Source organism: Coregonus clupeaformis, unplaced genomic scaffold, assembly GCF_020615455.1.
Source record: "Coregonus clupeaformis isolate EN_2021a unplaced genomic scaffold, ASM2061545v1 scaf0151, whole genome shotgun sequence".
NCBI lineage: Eukaryota > Metazoa > Chordata > Actinopteri > Salmoniformes > Salmonidae > Coregonus > Coregonus clupeaformis.
The window spans coordinates 99,609-115,203 of record NW_025533606.1 but is presented as its reverse complement, the minus strand read 5'-3'; the positions used below and the strand labels follow the sequence as shown (position 1 = coordinate 115,203).

At 49.9% G+C, this 15,595-nt stretch overlaps 1 protein-coding gene across 1 annotated transcript in view; it reads right to left on the bottom strand.

Moving 5' to 3' along the window:
* LOC121557224 (mannosyl-oligosaccharide 1,2-alpha-mannosidase IC) overlaps positions 1-15,595 on the bottom strand; it is a 144,115-nt gene that overhangs the window by 104,744 nt on the left and 23,776 nt on the right. The window contains 2 exon segments of the mRNA XM_045213769.1: positions 2,060-2,101; positions 2,104-2,177. Coding sequence (XP_045069704.1) covers positions 2,060-2,101; positions 2,104-2,177 — 116 coding nt within the window.

Sequence of the window (15,595 nt, the reverse complement as noted above, 5' to 3'; positions counted from 1 at the left end):
ACATTACTCAATTGTCATTGTCAAATTTGGGAACCACTGGTATAGAGCATGAATGACTGCGTTGTTAGTGGTTTGATTCTTATTAGGTGCACAAGATTCTGTAGCATTCTTAACATTCTCTTTCGCCACTTTGTAAAACTAAATGGCTGAGCCTAAAAACTGATCAAAGTTTGGAACAATCCCTATACGTCGATTAGATCCCTGCCCCAGTTCCCAAAGTATGGTGACTTCAACCTAAAGTGGCCTGGCGTCCTGTGATCCGTCCACTCAGAGGAGGAGACCCTCTGGGACATTTGATCGGAGGAGTTGGAGAAACAAATGGTGACAGATTGATCTCGCTAGCCCAGTGACAAAGTGCAGCCGGGAGTATAAATCCTCCCTGGGTGTCTTTATGATGCTGACGAGGTTGCTGTTTGTCATGGGCTGCCATTACTGAGTGTCTCTTGCCGTGGCTCTCTCTGCCAAGACCAGGAGCTACTGCTGCACACCCACATTGATAGTCATCTTCATATTTCCCCACTGCTGCCAGAGGGAGAGACTGAAAAACTGTGTGTGTGAGCGCGTGTGAGTGAGAGAGAGAGGGAGGGAGAAGAAGAAAAAAACAGAGGAAGAAAGGGAGGGAGTAGAGAGTTAGAAAGGAGAGTGAGAAAGAAGAGAGATATGGCTTGCATTGTGTGTCTAAAATGGTTTACATGTTCTGTACAAAGAATGTACCCATGATAGTGCAGGTGTACCGTTCTTTGCATGTCAACATCTATTGTCATCTATTGTCTAGCCCTCCAGTAAGTTCACAGCAACTACTAAGAGCACATCAAACACGTCACTCAGGAGGTTTGAGTAGATTTCAGTATAATTTCCCAAGAGGGACAAAGCCGAAGTGCTATAGGGAATAGCCAGATCAATGAATGGACAATAAAAATGCTGACGTCAGACAATGTATCACCTTAACACATTAAAGACATCTATTAGCCAGTGGATGTCAGAGAGACGACTATATGATTAGTGACTAAACCAAATAGCCTTTGGACAAAATGAACTATCTCAATGGGGGACTTACACAAAGTGTGGAAACAGAGTGGAATGGAGGGCCTAGCACTAGTCCGTTAGCAACAGGGCACACAAAGCCTGGCGGTGCTTACCTTGCTGGCTGGAACCATCATCTCACTCACTCAGTTTCCACATAATGTCCACACTGGCAGACCTCTCTGTTCCCGACCCCGAGAAGAAGTCTATTATCATGGAATTACTCACTGGGGAGGCCATGACCTCTTCTCATCTCTCTCTCTCTCTCTCTCTACTCTCTCTCTCTCTCTCTCTCTCTCTCTCTCTCTCTCTCTCTCTCTCTCTCTCTCTCTCTCTCTCTCTCTCCCTTCTCTCTCTCTCTCTCTCTCTCTCTCTCTCCTCTCTCTCTCTCTCTCTCCTCTCTCTCTCTCTCTCTCTCTCTCTCTCTCTCTCTCTCTCTCTCTCTCTCTCTCTCTCTCTCTCTTCTCTCTCTCTCTCTCTCTCTCTCTCTCTCTCTCTCCATGCTTCCACATACATTCTCGCTCCCTCTTTTATTCATCCAATCCCACAGCACACAGAGTTCTGGAAGAGTAAAATAATCCCATCTCACCGGTAAGAAAGATCGGTTAGAATGGATCCGTTGTTCAGGTTGGACACACAGGATGTTCTTTATTCCATCTGGAATGTCCTATATAGCTCTGGTAAACTGTCCAACTCCCTGGACATGACTTTGGGTCAGTCAGGGGACAATCACCTTAAAATCAACCTGACACACTAAGACCACTGGTGAGAACTTTATTAAGTGTAGCCAACCTAACAAGGACCAATTCAGACAGTCTACTGATAGTGTTGGGGTAGATGATTGGTCCTCCAACATAAATGGTAGAGTAACTATCCAATGAGATGGAGGGATTGAAAACTTGGTCAATCAGGGGACAATAGATGGACTAAAATCAACCGAAGCGCTAAGACCACTACTGATCGTGTTTGTGATAGACGATTGGTCCCTCCAACATGAATGGCAGAGATAATATCCAATGAGTGAGTTTGATCTTACCGAGTTCAGGTCCAGGCTGGTCTCCACCCACTCCCTTTGCTTCATTGTATTCGTCCCATTAATCCCATTATATACAGCGTGTCCAGAGAATCCACGATGGAGGCTCCCCTCAGACCACCTGCAAAACACACAGAACAGTCAGAACCATGGGATATAGGGACTTGCAGTGCCGGACATCATACTGCATTCTTGTACTGTTGAAGCTAAGAGACATAAAGCAGACAGAAGTACCAAGACTGCAAAGTAAAGTTAAGCAGCCCTGAAACGCAAACTACCGTGGCACTTGCTTGCTATCATGTCTGCATCTTAATCTCGAATTCTGGTGTGACATTGTGCAGGCTAGATGAAAAGCATCTATCTCACCAATATGAACATTTTTATTTATATAACCTTTATTTAACTAGGCAAGTCAGTTAAGAACAAATTATTATTTACAATGACAGCCTACACCGGCCAAACCCGGATGATACTGGGCCAATTGTGCGCCGCCCAATGGGACTCCCAATCACGGCCGGTTGTGATACAGCCTGGAATCTAACCAGGGGGTCTGTAGTGACGCCTCGAGGACTGAGATGCAGTGTTTTAGACCGCTGCGCACTCGGGAGCCCGCTGCATTCCTAATTGTATTCAGTGCAGGAACTGTGATCCCTATACTCCAATGGCTGGTTTTAGATGCACTTCATTTGAGGTTATTAAATTCCCTTCACAACCTTAATAAGAAATGTTCAGAGGCTTTTATTCAATCCCACAGCCCTTAAGAGCAAGATTGGTATGGTATTGTTCTCCTCATACGAATAAATATGCGATACGTGGCTGGCTGTAACGGAAAGAGCTGTGAACAGAGAAATCAGTGTCCTTATTGTGTTACTGAGCAAAAGAGTTGCAGGCGAGACACACCAACTGAAAGCCTGAGAATGGAGTAATAACAAGAATAGGAACTAGGCCAACATATACCGCAGGAATGGCCATTACATGCGCTGTGCACCTTCATGTTCACCCCTAAACAGAGCTCAACACAGAGACTGTGTCTATCTGATGCAACAACACTGCAACCTGGCACATGAAAGGGGTGCGATTCTTATATGCAGTTGTTGTGTAGCTCGGCAGATATGCAAATGAAAATCGTATCTTGAGGCGAAAAAAACATTCATGAAGCTGAGGCAACAGAACACAGGAGGCGAGAAGGGGAGCGATTCTAGCCAATCGTTTCTCTAACCCGAGTCATTTGAATTTGGCCAGACTGTGCAATGCAGTGGGTGGCTAAGGCAGCCAGGGTTGGCTTGTCTGATGTGGTTTGGATGGCGGAGACAGACATCAAACTCTCTTATCATCACGCCAGCCTCCTGCCTGCAAACCCCAACTCAGCTTTCCTCTGCCCTCTATTGTATCTGCCTCAGATTTATTTTTAATCTAAATAGTCAAAGCATATGTAATAGTAGCCTACAGTATGTGCTGAAAGCCTCTCACATTGTTGACCTTTCACCTTTCACCCATTGCCTACTGAGGTCAGCTGATAAGGTCAGTGGAGAGGATGGCGGGTGCAGGCATGAGGGTTCATAGGTGACATGGCTGAGTGATTGGCGCCATATGTCTGCTGATACGCCTCTCCTGCTGATACAGTACAGTCAAGTTACACACAATATCGGCCCCATGTCATATATTAGGGCTATTGGTCACACTTTATTTGGATAGTCCGGATTTTCTATACTATCAACAAACTATATGTTGCTAAGTAACTGCTTTCTAAGGTTAGGGTTAGAATAAGGGTTAGGGTTAAGGTTAGGGCTAGGGTTAAGTTTAGGGTAAGGGTTAAGGTTAGGGTTAGAGCTAGGGTCAGTAGATAGATAGTGTTACCGGGCGATTTACTTGAATTTATCCCTTGGAGGACTGCAGAGCTTTTCTCACTCATCATTTTTCTCACACATCCACTTTGCGCCAAACCTTTAAATCTGATGAGTGGCTACAAGGCTCAGTGACAGGGCTCTCAGTGTGTTGTCTCTCCCCTGCCACGGCCAGTCGCCTCCCATCTAACACACACACCCTTACCCACACCGAACCCCACCAACATCACAGCCCACTTCAGCTGGGTTTACCCTGACAGGGATTCACCTTACATTGACACTGAGAGGGCACTGCTACCGTCCAGCTATAGCTAGACACATAGGGTCTGATTCAGAGTTGAGATAAGCATGCATAACTTGGGCACTGCTACCCTCCAGCTAGACACATACTGTAGCTACTATACAAATATAATCTGCTGTGACGGTATATACTGAACAAAAATATAAACGCAACATGTAAAGTGCCGGTCCCATGTTTCATGAGCTGAAATGAAAGATCCAATACAGAAGGAAGGGCAGTCTCGGCAGAATCCGTGACAGTACCCCCCTTGACGTGCAGGCCCCCACCCGACACCTCGAATCCAGGATGGAACGGACCGAGTACGCCGGTGCCCCCTCGATGTCCAGTGGGGGCGGAGGAAACTCCCGTATCTCAGATTCCTGGAGTGGACCAGCTACCACCGGCCTGAGGAGAGACACGTGGAACGAGGGGTTAATACGATAAGTTGTAACCTATAACATACCTCATTCAATCTCCTCAGGACTTTAAAATGGGCCCACAAACCGCCTACCCAACTTCCGGCAGGGCAGGCGAAGGGGCATGTTTTGGGTCGAGAGCCAGACCTGGTCCCCCGGTGCATACACCGGGGCTTCACTGCGGTAGCGGTCGGCGCTCGCCTTCTGACTCCTGCTGGCCCGCTGCAGGCGTTCATGTGTAGCGTTCCAGGTCTCCTGCGAGCGCCGAACCCACTCGTCCACCGCAGGTACCTCGATCTGGCTCTGATGCCACGGTGCCAGGGCCGGCTGATAACCTAACACACACTGGAATGGTGTGAGGTCAGTTGAGGAGTGGCGGTTGGAGTTTATAGCCATCTCTGCCCAGGGTAGGAAAACCAACCACTCCCCTCGCCGGTCCTGGCAATACGAGCTCAGAAACCTACCCACCTCCTGGTTAATTCTCTCCACCTGCCCGTTACTCTCGGGTGAAAACCTGAGGTAAGGCTAACCGAGATCCCCAACCGTTCCATGAACGCCCTCCACACCCTTGAGGTGAACTGGGGACCCCGATCAGACACTATATCCTCAGGCACCCCGTAATGCCGGAAGACGTGTGTAAACAGGGCCTCTGCAGTTTGTAGGGCCGTAGGGAGTCCGGACAGAGGAAGGAGGCGACAGGACTTAGAAAACCCGATCCACAACGACCAGGATGGTTGTGTTCCCCCTTGAGGGAGGAAGATCAGTCATAAAATCCACCAATAGGTGGGACCACGGTCGTTGTGGAACGGGTAGGGGTTGTAATTTCCCTCTAGGCAGGTGTCTAGGAGCCTTACACTGGGCGCACACCGAGCAGGAGGAAACATAAACCCTCATGTCCTTGGCTAAGGTGGGCCACCAGTACTTCCCACTAAGACAGGTCACTGTCCGACCGATGCCAGGATGACCAGAGGAGGGTAACGTGTGAGCCCAATAGATCAAACGATCGCGGACCTCTAGCGGTACGTACTTACGACCCTCTGGACACTGGGGAGGAGAGGGTTCGCTACGTAACGCCCGCTCGATGTCCGCGTCAACCTCCCACACCACCGGTGCCACCAGACACAATGCCGGAAGTATGAGAGTGGGCTCCACGGAACTCTCCTCCGTGTCATACAGTCGGGACAGAGCATCTGCCTTAGCATTCTGGGAGCCCGGCCTGTAAGAAAGGGTGAAAACTAAACGGGTTAGAAACATCCTTCAGGCGACTAAAAGCCCTGTCCGCCTCAGCTGACCACCGCAGACGCACCGGTACCCCCTTCAGCAACGAGGTAATGGGAGCCGCTTACCTGACCAAAGCCCCGGACAAACCTCCGTAGTAGTTGGCAAACCCCAAGAAACGCTGCACCTCCTTTACCGTGGTTGGAGTCACCCAATTACGCACGGCCGAAACACGGTCACTCTCCATCTTCACCCCAGAGGTGGACATGTGGTACCCTAGGGAGGAGATGGACTCCTGAAAGAACAGGCATTTCTCTGCCTTAGCATACAGGTCATGCTCTAACAGTCTTTCAAGCACTTTACGCACCAGGGACACATGCTCGGCCCTTGTAGTGGAGTATATAACTATTACATTTACATTTTACATTTTAGTCATTTAGCAGACGCTCTTATCCAGAGCAACTTACAGGAGCAATTAGGGTTAAGTGCCTTGCTCAAGGGCACATCGACAGATTTTTTACCTAGTCGGCTCGGGGATTAGAAACAGCGACCTTTCGGTTACTGGCACAACGCTCTTAACCACTAAGCTACCTGCCGCCCTGTCATCAATATACACCACTACCCCTTGTCCGTGCAGGTCCCTGAAAATCTCATCCACAAATGATTGGAAGACTGATGGAGCATTCATTAACCCGTATTGACAAGATGACAAGATACTCATAATGTCCAGAGGTGGTACTAAATGCCGTCTTCCACTCATCTCCCTCCCAGATACGCACTAGGTTGTACGCACTCCTGAGATCCAATTTTGTGAAGAAGCGTGCCCCGTGCAATGATTCCGTCATACTAGATATCAGGGGTAATGGATAGCTGTACTTGATGGTAATCTGATTTAAGCCACGGTAATCAATGCACGGGCGTAAACCACCATCCTTCTTCTTCACAAAAAAAGAAACTCGAGAGACAGGTGAAGTGTATGGCCGAATGTATCCCTGTCTTAGAGACTCGGTGACATATGTTTCCATAGCCGCCCTCTCCTCCTGAGACAAAGGATACACGTGACTCTGGGGAAGTGCAGCTCCTACCTGGAGATTTACTCGCGCAATCCCCCGGACGATGAGGTGGTAATTTAGTCTCCCTCTTTTTACTGAAGGCGATAGCCAAATCGGCATACTCGGCAGGAATGTGCATAGTGGAAACCTGGTTTGGACTCTCCACCGTAGTTGCCCCCAAGGAAACTCCTACACACCTCCCTGAACACTGACCGGACCATCCCTAAGAGCCCTCTGTTGCCATGAAATCGTGGGGTCATGAATGGTTAACCAAGGAAGTCCCAACACCACAGGATACGCAGGAGAATCAATCAGATAGAGGCTAATCCTCTCCTCATGACCCCCTGCGTCCTCATCAGAAGTGGGGTGGTGACCTCCCTGATTATGCCTGACCCTAACGGGCGACTATCTAAGGCATGCACAGGGAAATGTTTATCAACAGACACAGTAGGAATCCCTAAACTACGAGCATACTGGCAATCAATAAAATTCCCAGCCACGCCTGAATCTACTAGCGCCTTATGCTGGGAATGGGGGGAAACTTCTGGAAAAACAATAGCTATGCACAAATAAGCAACAGGAGGCTCTGGGGGAGTCGGGTGCCTACTCACCTGAGACGGTCGACCAGTGCCCTGCCCAGCAGCGTGTCCTCTGCGGCCACAGTTGGTGCAGGGACGGTCCCCTCTCCCAGTCTCCTACCGCAGTACCTCCGAGCTCCATGGGGGTAGACTCGGAGGTGCTGGGGGGATGGAATGGACGGCCCCGATCAGAACGTCCGCAGGCTGCCAACAGATTATCCAACCTGATGGACATGTCCACCAGTTGGTCCAGGGTGAGATCGGTGTCCCTGCAGGCCAGCTCCCGACGGACGTCCTCCTTAAGCTGCAGCGATAATGGTCGATCAGGGGCCCTCTCATTCCATCCCGCCTGGCTGCTAAAGTTCTGAACTCCAGCGCGAACTCCTGCGCGCTCCTCATCTCCTGTCGTAGGTGGAACAGACGTTCACTCGCCGCCCTCCCCTCTGGTGAAATCCTCGTAGCGGACAGTACTTGCGTCTATTCTTCCCCACTCTGCGTTGGCCCATTCCAGCGCCTTCCCCGATAGACAGGAGATGAGGGCGGACACGCTCTCGTATCCCGAGGGCGCCGGTTGAATGGTGGCCAGGTACAGCTCGACCTGGAGGAGAAATCCCTGGCACCCGGCAGGTGTTCCGTCATATGCACTCAGGAGCGAGAGCCGAATCCCACTGGACCCAGATGGCGTAGCGGTGACCAGTGTTGTAGGTGGTTGAGTGATTGGAGATGGTGACGGGATACCACCTCTCTCCCATCGTTCCATTGTCTGGAATACTCGTTCCATGGTGACCCCGAGAGTCTGAATCATTATTTCCTGACGTTGGACTCGTTCCTCCATCGTCTCGGTTACTCCGGCTGCTCCTGCTGACTCCATAGTGGTGCGTGTTTCTGTCACGAATGTCGGTGGAATGCGGTAGGCCAGAGTCAAGCACAGGACACAGAATGAGATGAAGAACCACTTTACTGAGTAGTAAAGAAATACAAGGAAAAACCCTCCAAAACAACAAAGGAGGAGCAAAACCCGCTCACACTAATGACACTCGTGCATACAATAAACACGCACACCAAACAGTGGACGTGTACAGGTTAAATAGGCAGACAAACTAACATAATGGGGAACAGGTGCGCAACAACAGACAACAATCAAGTGAACATAGAAACATATAACATAGAGTGGCAGCAGCTAGTACTCCAGTGACGACGAACGCTGAAGCCTGCCCGAGCCAGAAGGAAGGGCAGTCTCGGCAGAATCCGTGACATATATATATATATATATATATATATATATATATTTGTGATGTCACGAGAGGCTGTGTCCTGGAGGGACGTTACATCCCCCTGAGGTGGCTGCAAACCCAGACAGCTATGGCTCCATCTGCTGGTATGGTCGGGAACTCCACCCCCTCTATGGCCAATCTTCCCACGCAGCTGAAACAAATGAGGAGCTGATGAGCTGAAGGTTTGGGAAGGGGAAGAGACACACTGAGGGTGTGTGTGGGGGGTGAAGAGACACAGTCTCCAACCTGGGCTCTCTGGAGGACAAGAGTGCTGCACGTCCCCTTCCATGAGGAATATAAGGATTTGGAGATACTTACCTTTGGGAAATACTCACCTTTGGATATATGCACCTGTGGAAATACGTGAGAGACATTTGGAAGGACTTTTTGCTGGGTTGGCCACTAGCTGCAACGTGGACTGCAGTAAGGCTGGGGAAAAGTTATCTGAGCGAGTGAGAATTATGATTCTGGATGTGGAAGAGACATCCCTGAACTGTTAACCCTTAAAGAGCCACAAGAGAACAGAATTTTGTTATATTTTCGTTAATTTCCCAATACCTATAATAAAATCCTTGTTTTGTTTGAACCTTGTCTCCTTGCACTACTTGAGCAATCCCGCTGAAAGCTGTGTAGCCTCTCGTGACGTCACAGATGGTGGAGAATACGGGCACGCTCAGCGTTAATAGTGCATGTCAGAGGAGGATACCGAAGGTTTGATCACCCAGTTTTCCAAGTTGGCGTAGGCTCCCCGCCGACTGAAATGGAGGACATATTGAAAGCCCTTGTTGCTGGCCAGCACGCCCAGATGCAAGCAAACGTGGCTCTCTTGGAGGAGCAAAAGAAAGCCAACCTTCTGAAGGCAGAGGAATTGCAGTTGCAGAGACAGAGGGTTGTCCAAAATACCCGCCCAATAAAGGCAAGTGACTTTATATCTAAGATGGGAGCTACCGATGACATTGAGGCATACCTGCATGCATTTGAGGCCACGGCCACTAGGAAGCCTGGCCCAAGCAACAGTGGGTTGGTCTGTTAGCCCCTTTCTAACCGGGGAATCGCTGAATGCTGTCCGGGACCTGGGCCCTGACCAGGTTACTGACTATGATGCCCTGAAGTCGGAGATCCTCAGCAGATATGGACTCACAAAGTTTGGTATGGCCCAGCGCTTTCACAGCTGGACCTTCCAACCAGACCAACCTCCTCGGGCGCAGATGCATGAACTTGTCCGAATCGCAAGGAAATGGCTGGATCCGCAGAGGAATACAGCAGCGGCGGTGGTGGAGGCCGTTGTGGTGGATCGTTACCTACGCGCCCTGCCTTATGAGGCAAAAACGGGCATCAGTCAACAGGCCTTGACCACGGCTGATCTGACCGTGGAAGCTGTGGAAAAGTACCAGGCCACAGCGGAGATGCTGAATGCTTCCCGAAAAGACCCCAGGAGTGCGGCCCCACCACAAATGGGAAGAACCCGTCCAAAGGACCCCAAGGTCTCGAACCCAGCCACGTCAGGACTTATCCCGGCTCCAGGGGGAGCCAGAAACCAGGCGGGTCCAAGAAGAGTACACCAGGAGGGGGAAACTCGACAGTGTTACCGGTGTGGGGAGATGGGACATATCTCCTGGCAGTGTGGGAAACCAGCCGATGAACCTATGCCCACTGCGAGTCCTCCAGCTCAGCACCCACACACCGTTTTGCCTCGCTCTTGGGAGTCGAGATGGCGGCCCAGATCGACCCCCCCACCTGCCCGGTAACTGTGAATCACCATGATGTGGAGGCCTTACTGGATTCTGGTAGCCGGGCCACCCTGGTGCGTAAGATTTGGTGGGCCCAACGTGTCTGACCCGGGGAAAGTCCTCCCAGTTTCCTGTGTCCATGGGGACACCAGAGAATACCCCATTACTGAACTTACAATGACCAGCACACGGGGAACCATACACACGACGGCGGGGGGTGGTTGATTCCCTCCCCGTCCCTGTCCTAATTGGACGAGACTGCCCAGCCTTTTACCCACTCTGGAGAGAGTCTCAGGAGAGGATAACCCGAGTACCTCGGAAACGGAGAGGCAAGACTCATCCTGGGAAGGCTCCGGTGCAATCCTCCGAGTTACTCACTCCCGCCCCGGGCTCTGATAGGGATGGCAGGTGCCCAGACCGACACAGAGACGGAGCTACAGAATCTGGACAAAGAACTGTCTGGTCTGGAAGGGGACCGCTGAGAGGTATCGTTTGTTAAAGCAACAGTTAGACATGAAGACAGAAGAGTTAGATATCCTCCAGGCTAAACTCCAACAGAGCTCCTTCCATAAGCAACAGGAGGAGCTGGAGAGGATGCGCAGGACCATCGAGGAGTGTGAGGAGACCCTGCGCAGTAGTAAGGAGGTCCAGAAGAAGGCAGAGGAGAAGTACAAGGTGTTGGAGAACAAGATGAAGAATGCGGAGGCAGAGAGAGAGAAGGAACTGAAAGCTGCTCAACAGAAGCTAAACTCTGCTAAAACCAAGGCTGATGCGTTCAGTAAGAAACTCAAGGAGAGACAACAGGAGGCTGAGTCCCTGGTCCTAGAGGTAGAGGAGTTGAAGAGAGAGCAGGCTGGCAAGCACCACGGCAATGCGGACGCCCTCTCCCGGCGTGATGCCTTCTTCACAGCCTTTACCCGACGAGGACGTCGGTCCCGAGGAGGGGGATGTGGATGTCACGAGAGGCTGTGTCCTGGAGGGACGTTACATCCCCCTGAGGTGGCTGCAAACCCAGACAGCTATGGCTCCATCTGCTGGTATGGTCGGGAACTCCACCCCTCTATGGCCAATCTTCCCACGCAGCTGAAACAAATGAGGAGCTGATGAGCTGAAGGTTTGGGAAGGGGAAGAGACACACTGAGGGTGTGTGTGGGGGTGAAGAGACACAGTCTCCAACCTGGGCTCTGGAGGACAAGAGTGCTGCACGTCCCTTCCATGAGGAATATAAGGATTTGGAGATACTTACCTTTGGGAAATACTCACCTTTGGATATATGCACCTGTGGAAATACGTGAGAGACATTTGGAAGGACTTTTTGCTGGGTTGGCCACTAGCTGCAACGTGGACTACAGTAAGGCTGGGGAAAAGTTATCTGAGCGAGTGAGAATTATGATTCTGGATGTGGAAGAGACATCCCTGAACTGTTAACCCTTAAAGAGCCACAAGAGAACAGAATTTTGTTATATTTTCGTAATTTCCCAAGACCTATAATAAAATCCTTGTTTTGTTTGAACCTTGTCTCCTTGCACTACTTGAGCAATCCCGCTGAAAGCTGTGTAGCCTCTCGTGACGTCACAATATATATATTTGCGAGAGAAATAAAACATATGGGGGATTGGAAGTGATGCAGACAATTACATTGATGGAAGTTACAATCTATCTGCAATATTAAAGCTGATCTACCCCTTATAAAATAAATAAATAAATAAAAAAGTGAACTTAACCATTATGTTTTTCCTGTCTCTAGCAGATCTCATTGCTAAGTCTAATGAAGGCTTCCTTTTCAAAGCATATTCTCAATTTCTGTTTGTGAAGGACTCTCACTATGCTTAGTGAGCACTTGACTGTACTGTTGCAATTTGATGACAAATCATGTTTCAGAGCACTCAGAGAAAAAAAGCGATAGCTAATACCCTCGTCACCAATCCCCGGCGGCGGCGAACGCCGGGGAGCAGTAGAGTGTGGAAAATTCCTATGCTGAAAACACCAGCACCAAAGCACAGATGATTGATGGACTCAGATGAGAGAGGTAACAGATCAATCCATCACACAGTACTCCCAGGGTTACATGGTGCGGCCCAAACAGAGACCTTATTTATTTCAGAGGCCCTTCACCTGGAGGGGTCCTACCCCAAGGTGCCTTGAGGGGGGCACCTATTGGCCAATAGGGGTGTGGAGGGGTGTAGAGGTGGGGGTATGAGCACTTGGTGCAGGTAGGGTTACTGGGGGTATTTATCAATCCATTTTACACACAAGAGTGGTAGTACCGACCATTAACCATCAAAGCTACGTGAGGTATCTATAACCTAACCTTGACAGTCAGCCACAAAAACAACGCCATCCATCCATCTATAGATTCTCGTGTAGTGAGTGCTTGGAGACACAAAAGAGACACTATAAATTATTTTGTAATAACAGTTGCTCGTAAACCAAAACTTAATCACATATCATGTGTTTAAATTCATACCAATTAATTATAAGATTACCATTTCAAATGCTGTAGTAACCTGATCCTGTAATAAACTGTAATAAACTGGTTTGATATGCTCCCATATTCCAAATTGATATTTTTTTAAAGAGCAAACATTGCAATTGCTATGCAACTGTAATTACTTTAACATTCATTTAAGCAAATATGAATGGATCTAATTCCTTCCCCTAGCAACACAGGAGCTCCTGTACAGGAGCTTGTCACAGTAGAGTCATTCATATCATTTATTGTGTGTGTGTGTGTTTGTGTGAGAGAGAGAGAGTGTGTGTGTATTGTGTTTGTGTGTGTGTGAGAGAGAGAGAGAGAGAGAGAGAGAGAGAGAGAGAGTGAGTGAGTGTGTTTGTGTGTGTGTGTGTGTGTGTGTGTTTTCCAGCATGTGTGTATGTGTTTGTGTGTACAAGCATGTGCGTGTGTGTTCATGGGTATGTATTCTATGTTGGAAATGAGTGGGAGAGATTGCATGTGTTATTGTGATCGTGTACGCGTGCATAGAAAACCTATTTGTGAGACATTGGCTGGCGGATGTTCATTTATCAAAGCTGTCACGGATTCTCCCGAGACTGCCCTTCCTTCTGTCTCGGCAGGCTTCGGCGTTCGTCGTCACCGAGTACTAGCTGCTGCCGCCCTATGTTAGATGTTTCTATGTTCACTTGATTGTTGTCTGTTGTTGCGCACCTGTTCCCATTATGTTAGTTTGTCTGCCTATTTAACCTGTACATGTCCACTGTTTGGTGTGCGTGTTTATTGTATGGTACGAGTGTCATTAGTGTGAGCGGGTTTTGCTCCTCCTTTGTTGTTTTGGAGGTTTTTCCTTGTATTTCTTTACTACTCAGTAAAGTGGTTCTTCATCTCATTCTGTGTCCTGCGTTTGACTCTGGCCTACCGTATTCCACCGACATTCGTGACAGAAACACGCACCACTATGGAGTCAGCAGGAGTAGCCGTGAACCGAGATGATTCAGACTCTCGGGGTCACCATGGAACGAGTATTCCAGACAATGGAACGATGGGAGAGAGGTGGTTTCCCGTCACCATCTCCAACCACTCAACCACCTACAACACTGGTCACCGCTTCACCATCTGGGTCCAGTGGGATTCGGCTCTCGCTCCCGAGGGCATATGACAGAACACCTGCCGGGTGCCAGGGATTTCTCCTCCAGGTCGAGCTGTACCTGGCCACCATTCACCCGGCGCTCGGGATACGAGAGCGTGTCCACCCTCATCTCCTGTCTATCGGGGAAGGCGCTGGAGTGGGCCAACGCCGAGTGGGGAGGAATAGATGCACGTACTGTCCGCTACGAGGATTTCATCCGCCGCTTCCGGGCGGTATTCGATCATCCACCAGAGGGGAGGCGGCGGGTGAACGTCTGTTCCACCTACGACAGGAGATGAGGAGCGCACAGGAGTTCGCGTTGGAGTTCAGAACTTTAGCAGCCAGTGCGGGATGGAATGAGAGGGCCCTGATCGACCAGTATCGCTTCAGCTTAAGGGAGGACGTCCATCGGGAGCTGACCTGCAGGGACACCGATCTCACCCTGGACCAACTGGTGGACATGTCCATCAGGTTGGATAACCTGTTGGCAGCCCACGGATGTTCTGATCAGGGGCCGTCCATTCCATCCTCCAGCACCTCCGAGTCTACCCCCATGTAGCTCGGAGGTGTTGCGGTTAGGGAGACGGGGAGAGGGACCGTCCCCTGCACCAACTGTGGCCGCAGAGGACACACTGCTGGTCGGTGCAGGGGAGGGTCCTCAGGAAGTCGAGGCAGCAGGCAGGGCACTTGTCGACCGTCTCAGGTGAGTAGGCACCCGACTCACCCAGAGCCTCCTGTTGCTAATTTGTGTATAGATATTGTTTTTCCGGGTACGGTCCGGAGGAGCGGTGCTGGGTTCCTAGGAGGGATATCCTCGATCCCTCCTTGTTGAGAGAATTCCATCAGAACAATCCCACTCGCCCCGCCCCGCGTCCTCCTGGCCGTCCCTGAGGCCGGGGGGGGGGTACTGTCACGGATTCTGCCGAGACTGCCCTTCCTTCTGTCTCGGGCAGGCTTCAGCGTTCGTCGTCACTGGAGTACTAGCTGCTGCCGCTCTATGTTATATGTTTCTATGTTCACTTGATTGTTGTCTGTTGATGCGCACCTGTTCCCCATTATGTTAGTTTGTCTGCCTATTTAACCTGTACACGTCCACTGTTTGGTGTGCGTGTTTATTGTATGGTACGAGTGTCATTAGTGTGAGCGGGTTTTGCTCCTCCTTTGTTGTTTTGGAGGTTTTTCCTTGTATTTCTTTACTACTCAGTAAAGTGGTTCTTCATCTCATTCTGTGTCCTGCGCTTGACTCTGGCCTACCGCATTCCACCGACATTCGTGACAAAAGCTGTCTGTCACGCCCTGGCTCTAGGGACTCTTTTAAGTTGAGCCAGGGTGTGTAGAGTTTATGTTTTGTGCTCGTTGTGTCTAGTCTAGTTTTTGTATATCTATGTTGGCCAGAGTGGTTCTCAATCAGAGGCAACGAGTATCAGCTGTTGCTGGTTGTCTCTGATTGGGAACCATATTTAGTCAGGTGGTTTTCCCACAGTGTTTGTGGGATCTTGTTCCTGTGTAGATTTGTGTTTTGCACCTTTGGACGTCACGTATCGATTTGTTGTTTTGTTCGTG